Here is a 7,484-nt window from a genome sequence, read left to right as displayed (position 1 = left end):
GTCTTCAGGAGGAACCCCCAAAAATAGTAAAGAGCAAAGATGGAGTCATCAGGAGGAACCAAAAAAGAAATAGTAAAGAGCAAAGATGGAGTCATCAGGAGGAACCCCCCCAAAAAAAGTAAAGAGCAAAGATGGAGTCAGCAGGAGGACCAAAAAAACAGTAAAGAGCAAAGATGGAGTCATCAGGAGGAACCAAAAAAGAAATAGTCAAGAGCAAAGATGGAGTCATCAGGAGGAACCAAAAAAAGAAATAGTAAAGAGGAAAGATGGAGGAGTCATCAGGAGGAACCAAAAAAAATAGTTAAGAGCAAAGATGGAGGCATCAGGAGGAACCAAAAAAGAAATAGTAAAGAGCAAAGATGGAGTCATCAGGAGGAACCCCAAAAAAATAGTAAAGAGCAAAGATGGAGTCATCAGGAGGAACCCCAAAAAAATAGTAAAGAGCAAAGATGGAGTCAGCAGGAGGAACCAAAAAAACAGTAAAGAGCAAAGATGGAGTCATCAGAAGGAACCAAAAAAATAGTAAAGAGCAAAGATGGAGTCATCAGGAGGAACCCCAAAAAAATAGTAAAGAGCAAAGATGGAGTCAGCAGGAGGAACCAAAAAAACAGTAAAGAGCAAAGATGGAGTCATCAGGAGGAACCAAAAAAAAAGTAAAGAGCAAAGATGGAGTCATCAGGAGGAACCCAAAAAAATAGTAAAGAGCAAAGATGGAGTCTTCAGGAGGAACCCCCAAAAATAGTATAGAGCAAAGATGGAGTCATCAGGAGGAACCAAAAAAGAAATAGTAAAGAGCAAAGATGGAGTCATCAGGAGGAACCCCCCAAAAAAAAGTAAAGAGCAAAGATGGAGTCATCAGGAGGAACCAAAAAAGAAATAGTAAAGAGCAAAGATGGAGTCATCAGGAGGAACCCCCCAAAAAAAAGTAAAGAGCAAAGATGGAGTCAGCAGGAGGAACCAAAAAAACAGTAAAGAGCAAAGATGGAGTCATCAGGAGGAACCAAAATAAAATAGTAAAGAGCAAAGATGGAGTCATCAGGAGGAACCCCAAAAAATAGTAAAGAGCAAAGATGGAGTCATCAGGAGGAACCAAAAAAGAAATAGTAAAGAGCAAAGATGGAGTCATCAGGAGGAACCCCCAAAAAATAGTAAAGAGCAAAGATGGAGAAGTCATCAGGAGGAACCAAAAAAATAGTTAAGAGCAAAGATGGAGGCATCAGGAGGATCCAAAAAAGAAATAGTAAAGAGCAAAGATGGAGTCATCAGGAGGAACCCCAAAAAAATAGTAAAGAGCAAAGATGGAGGAGTCATCAGGAGGAACCCAAAAAAATAGTAAAGAGCAAAGATGGAGGCATCAGGAGGAACCAAAAAAGAAATAGTAAAGAGCAAAGATGGAGTCATCAGGAGGAACCCCAAAAAAATAGTAAAGAGCAAAGATGGAGGAGTCATCAGGAGGAACCCAAAAAAATAGTAAAGTGCAAAGATGGAGTCATGAGGAGGAACCAAAAAAAATAGTAAAGAGCAAAGATGGAGTCATCAGGAGGAACCAAAAAAAATAGTAAAGAGCAAAGATGGAGGAGTCATCAGGAGGAACCCAAAAAAATAGTTAAGAGCAAAGATGGAGGCATCAGGAGGAACCAAAAAAGAAATAGTAAAGAGCAAAGATGGAGTCATCAGGAGGAACCCCAAAAAAATAGTAAAGAGCAAAGATGGAGGAGTCATCAGGAGGAACCAAAAAAAATCGTAAAGAGCAAGATGGAGGCATCAGGAGGAACCAAAAAAGAAATAGTAAAGAGCAAAGATGGAGTCATCAGGAGGAACCTGATGGAGGCATCAGGAGGAACCAAAAAAGAAATAGTAAAGAGCAAAGATGGAGTCATCAGGAGGAACCCCAAAAAAATAGTAAGGAGCAAAGATGGAGTCATCAGGAGGACCCAAAAAAATAGTAAAGAGCAAAGATGGAGGCATCAGGAGGAACCAAAAAAGAAATAGTAAAGAGCAAAGATGGAGTCATCAGGAGGAACCTGGATAGGATTCGGGTTTTAGCCGCTACACCACAACCCTCAAACCCATCCAGGCGCAGCGAAGTGAACCTTCCAGAAAAAAGAAAAAAATTATATTACGTACACACTTACCATGAGATTCTGGATTGAAATGTCCTTGGAATTCCGAACCGATTCGAGCAAAGGAGATCCTCCCGCAGTCCGCCTGGCGAAAGCACGTGGGACAAGGTCAACACACACCGTATCATCATCATCGGCATGACGAACAATTGCAATACCCGTCGGGGATAGTCCCGAGGTTATGAAGAAATCGGCGGACAAAGCACGAGTTCGTGGCTCCCTGCAGAGCACCCCGCAGACTCCCGTCGCGCCGTGGGAACGCGGGCAGGGCGGCTCTCGGCGGCTGTAAAAGCTTTGGCGCGCACGGGTGGCCGAGCGCACGGCCCGGCAGGAGCGGACGGTAGAGGTGACGGACCATCCGGTGTTTCGCGCTGGCGACCCCCGGGCAAACGAGCCCATTTAAAAGGCAGAACGGGGGCATTGGTAAATTGTGCTTTCCATGGGGTCTCGCGTCCACCACCCAAAGATGCAGTGACGGAACGTCATATGTAACTATATCCGACGGTACATACAACCAACTTGCACTCGAAAAACCGAGATAATCGCAACGTTTTTCATGCTAAAAATGATCAAAATCCTTTTGCAACAAGGAAAATAATATGAATGTAAAATGACGTCAGCGCTGGCATCGTCGTCGATAGCAAGAGCAACGAACGTCTCGAGTTTGGGCGACGTTCGGATCAGAAGGTCTCCCTCATTATTAATAATAACAGTTGGGACTAGACGCGAGCCTCTTACAGAATACAATATGAGGGGTGCTCAAAAAGGTCTACCAACGACATACTCACAATGGGCCAAACGTCTCCAGGTTTTTGTTGAGGACGTTTTTCGGTGTCTTCAGAATTCCGTCCGTAGACCTTTTTATTGGCCCACAAGTCACACGGTTTTTGGCGTCTCCAGAATTCCTTCCGTAGACCTTTTTATTGGCCCACAAGTCACACGGTTTTGGCGTCTCCAGAATTCCGTCCGTAGACCTTTTTATTGGCCCATGTGTCACTTTTTAAGGCGTCTCCAGAATTCCGTTCATCGACCTTTTTATTGGCCCATGTGTCACTTTTCAAGGTGTCTCCAGAATTCCGTCCGTAGACCTTTTTATTGACCCATGTGTCACGTTTTTTGACGTCTCCAGAATTTCGTCCATAGACCTTTTTATTGATCCACGTGTCACGTTTTTTTGGTGTATCCAGAATTCCGTCCGTAGACATTTTTTATTGGCCCACGTGTCACGTTTTTTGGCATCTTCAGAATTCCGTCTATAGACCTTATTCGTGGCCCATGTGTCACGTTTTTTGGCATCTTCAGAATTCCGTCCGTAGACCTTTTTATTGGCCCACAAGTCACACGGTTTTTGGCGTTTCCAGAATCCCGTCCATAGACCTTTTTATTGGCCCACGCGTCACGTTTTCCGGCGGCTCCAGAATTCCGTCTGTAGACCTTTTTATTGACCCTCAAGTCACACGGTTTTTTGCGTCTCCAGAATTCCGTCCCGGGACCTTTTTATTGGCCCACGTGCCACGTGCTCTCCGAAGACCGCATCTTCCTTTATTTTAAAAGTTATCTGGAGATGAGGCGGCGGGTCACCACATTTATTATCTTGGATAACTTTGTGTCGAAGAAGCAAATGAAATGAACATGTGCAAAATTATATACCATTTTTTTCCTTATTTTATTAAGATCAAATAACTGATCTTTTTCGTCTAATTCTTCTGACGTCACCCTTACGCATCATCAATATTATGACACCCGTGACGCATTAACGACCGACGTTGTAAAACTTGTGTTTATCCTGAACGAAGGTGTCTGGGGTGAAACCACCGGATCGTTTGCGTTAAAAAGAACGGCTGTTCTGGGGTCGTGTGGTGTACCACCCTCTCCTTCCACCCCCTAAGTCCCGCATCCCACCCACAACCCAGGTGCTCGTGCTCTCACCAGACTCGCTCCGGGTTCATCCCGTGGGGAACCCGCGTCCCCGTAAAGGTCTCCGGCCGCGTCCACGCCGTCCCCCTGCTGCCGCAACAGTCGCTGAAGACCCTCGATATAACGGATGGCATTGCGCAGAATCTCGACCTTGGGCAGCCGCTGGCTTGGGTTCGCGGACGTACACCGTTTGAGCGTTTCGAAGGCTTCGTTCACCTTCCGCAGACGCCGCCGTTCCCGCATCGTCGCCGCCTTTCTCCTGTCCGTGCTGCTGGTCTTGCGCTTGCACGCTTTGCACGCCCAGAGGAGACACGGTCCCGGACCGTGCTGACCGTGTGGCGCGCGCACGTGCTCGTCTCCTTGGGGAGACAGGTCGTCCCGCGGACAGCCAGGGCTGCCGAGTCGTGGATCGATGTCGTCAAGAAAGTCCATATCGCTGTATGCGAAGCACGAATCGCGGTAAAAATTCTCAGCGTCGGAGAAGTGTCCGGCGCTGCCTTCGAGGAGTTCCATGTTTCGAGAAGGGTCTTCCCTTTGCTTGGTGCTTGAAGAGGCGCTCGGCCAGGTGCCGTGCCCGTGGTCCGGGCGCTCCCTGGGAAGCGCCCTGGAATTTTGGCAACTTGGAGATGCCTAAACGGTGTTTAACATAATGCACTTTATATATCCGCGCTTTAAAGTAAAGGTCGACGCGCCTTCCGCCGAACCTCGGAACGTTTTGGGAGGTGCCTGGTCCCCTTCGATCACCCCCCTCTGTTCACATCTCCTCCAATCATCTCCACCTTCTCCATCTGCTCCAATCACGATTTCTCTCCACATCCCCTCCCACACGGCACCCGGGACCATGACGCACAAGCCCTGCACAAGTGCTCTTGTCGATGCTAAAAATATTATCCGCATCGAAGGTGAGCACATCCCCAAGTTATTCACTTTTCTACTTGTTGAGAACCAAAATGTGTCTGTGCATCAATTTGGCGCATGACTCGAATCTACATAGCTGGAGACTTACGTTGATCAATCTATCTTTGGGACAACGCACCAAAAAAAAGGAAATAAGACCATTTCAGACAATTGAGGTCATTGGCAAGGGTTGAAGGTGTGTCATGGGGGATGACACCTTGAAAGCCTAAAAATAAGCACTTTGGAGTGGGAAAGCCATTTAAGTGTTCCATATTTTGATATAAATTACCACCTAGTGTGCTGCTTGTTTATGGTGTCCACGTTTGGCCGTTGGTCTTGATGGTCCCAAATCTAGGGGTGAAATATGCACGAGGTTGGGCGATTGATAATTCTTCAAATAAACGATATCATTACCGTGAAACTTTTGGAATGATCATTAACTGGTAAGTGAAACTTCATTTCCAAAATACCAGAAGCAATGAGCAGGTGGGTGATTTGTTTTACCTGCCTTCATCTCTACATGGACATTACCACCTACACCTGTTCACGTAGATGGCCTGATTCAATTACTGTCTGAATTATCTCAAAATTAATACCGTTGACTTGAATAGTCCCAAATAGGAGCATTGCATTGTGGGATCAATTCTAAAAAAAAAACTATAAAATCCCTGTATCAGTCAAGACTAGATCTTACTACCTACCTTCTTGGCTTCGTTTGGGGTCTTGGGCTATAACAAGTTCAATAAGCATTCTGAGTATTGCACTGCAATACATGTCCCCTACCGGCAGTCTGTCGTCCAGAAAACTGTTGGGGAAATTACCAAAGTTCAAAGTGCCATAACTTTTTCAAAAATGATCGAAACGTCGTGAAGTTCGAACTTGATCTGTAACTTATCGTGAGGAAACCATGTGCCAAGTTTGAAATCATTAGCATGAAGAGTTTAGAAAAAAGTCCGGAAAACTGTTCTTTGCGTGACGGACGGACAGACTGAAAGACTGACACATGGAGAGATGGAGTGCAAACCTATAGTCCCCTCCGGTGTACACCGGTAGGGGACTAATAACCCCACTAAGCTCCAATGATGAGCCTCTTGCAGGAGATGGCATCAGAGTTCAAATTTGACTCCATCTGTTTGTGCATCTTTTTCAATCGTCGTCCAATCTATCTCTTCCTCTTACTTTTCCTTCTTTGTTTTTGCCATTCATAAAACCACTTATCAATAACTCTAATCATTCATAATTAGAAATGTTGTAATGATTCATCATAGGGTAATACGAATGACTAAACTCATGTGTTCATGCCATGCCATGACCCTTTGTTTTATGCTTTACATCGATTTATGAACCAGTCGGTCATGCAAAAAGTTCCACCAGGAATGACCCAAAATCAAATTTTTAGTTAAAAACGATTTTACATTTTGACCACTGCGACCCCAAGTTCCTACCCCCTGGGGCATGAACCAGGGGTCAAATGCAACAAATCATTACATATTTCATGCCTCCCCCAATGCTGATTACATATACAAAGTTTCATTTAAAAATGTCTTAATTGTCTTTTGTCTTTTTTGATAAATATTGATATTGATAAATTTGCTAAATACTTGTTGATAAATATTGATAAATACATATACATATAAATATACATAAACATATACATATAAAAAATACAAATACACATAAATACATTGATAAAAAATATTGATAAATACATCCCGTAATTGTCTTTTTTGGTATTTGACCTTTTGACCCCACCCAAGTTCCCAGGGACTGGGAACAAAAATTATACTACTCGTGCACCTTTGTGCCATGTGTTGATCACAACTACCAAGTTTGGTGAATTTCTGCAAAACTATTTAGGAGATAGCATGACAGACAGGCGGACGGACGGACGGACAAAAGGAGCCCATTACAATATCCAACCCCATCCCCGTTTTTCTTTTAAAGCATGGCAACAGCAACAAAATCTGCCCCCGGTATTGGTTTTAAAGTCGTCCTTTTGGGTATTAACGTGCGACAGGTATAATATACAAATACAACGATGCGTACATTTGGAACAAACATTTTACGGACACGGACAATTGCCGACACAAAGCTTCGGTGGCCCTACACATTGTGGATCAATGGTGTCCCAGACACCACGTGGCTTTATAAAAGTCGCTCCGATACCGATACATCGTTTCATTAACGATTCGATATTCTTCATAGTTGTATTTGCTGATTATATTATTGGTGTTTCTTTGCAACTTGATCTTTGCAAATTCAGTTTTTGACAACTGAAGTTTTTTTATTAATATGTAATACAGGGGTTATTTATTGATGCCCTTTTGTCTCAATCAAAGGATTTTGATTAGGAGGAAAGTCACAATCGCAGAAATTATCATTAAGTGAAAAACAGAACGAAGGGATCATTAGGTTGGTATATGTGTAAAGCCGGCTTTGATTGGATACATGATGACAAATGTTGTCACATTGACCAATGAGCAGCAATTTAACAAAATGTAAATGTAAGACTATAAATAGAGATTTGCCACCAGGTCTGTACTTCCA

General features: G+C 43.9%; 1 protein-coding gene across 1 annotated transcript in view; it reads right to left on the bottom strand.

Moving 5' to 3' along the window:
- LOC137423261 (myoblast determination protein 1 homolog) overlaps positions 1-4,935 on the bottom strand; it is a 9,638-nt gene extending 4,703 nt beyond the window's left edge. Inside the window, exons 1-2 of the mRNA XM_068110199.2 lie at positions 4,053-4,935; positions 2,136-2,208 (exon numbers count right to left, since the gene is read on the bottom strand). Coding sequence (XP_067966300.1) covers positions 2,136-2,208; positions 4,053-4,553 — 574 coding nt within the window. The 5' untranslated portion in view covers positions 4,554-4,935. The remainder of the gene's footprint in view (positions 1-2,135; positions 2,209-4,052) is intronic.
- Positions 4,936-7,484: the final 2,549 nt, after the last annotated feature.

This window comes from Myxine glutinosa, chromosome 3 (genome assembly GCF_964187855.1).
Source record: "Myxine glutinosa chromosome 3, kmMyxGlut1.1, whole genome shotgun sequence".
NCBI lineage: Eukaryota > Metazoa > Chordata > Myxini > Myxiniformes > Myxinidae > Myxine > Myxine glutinosa.
This window is presented reverse-complemented; position numbering and strand designations above follow the sequence as displayed.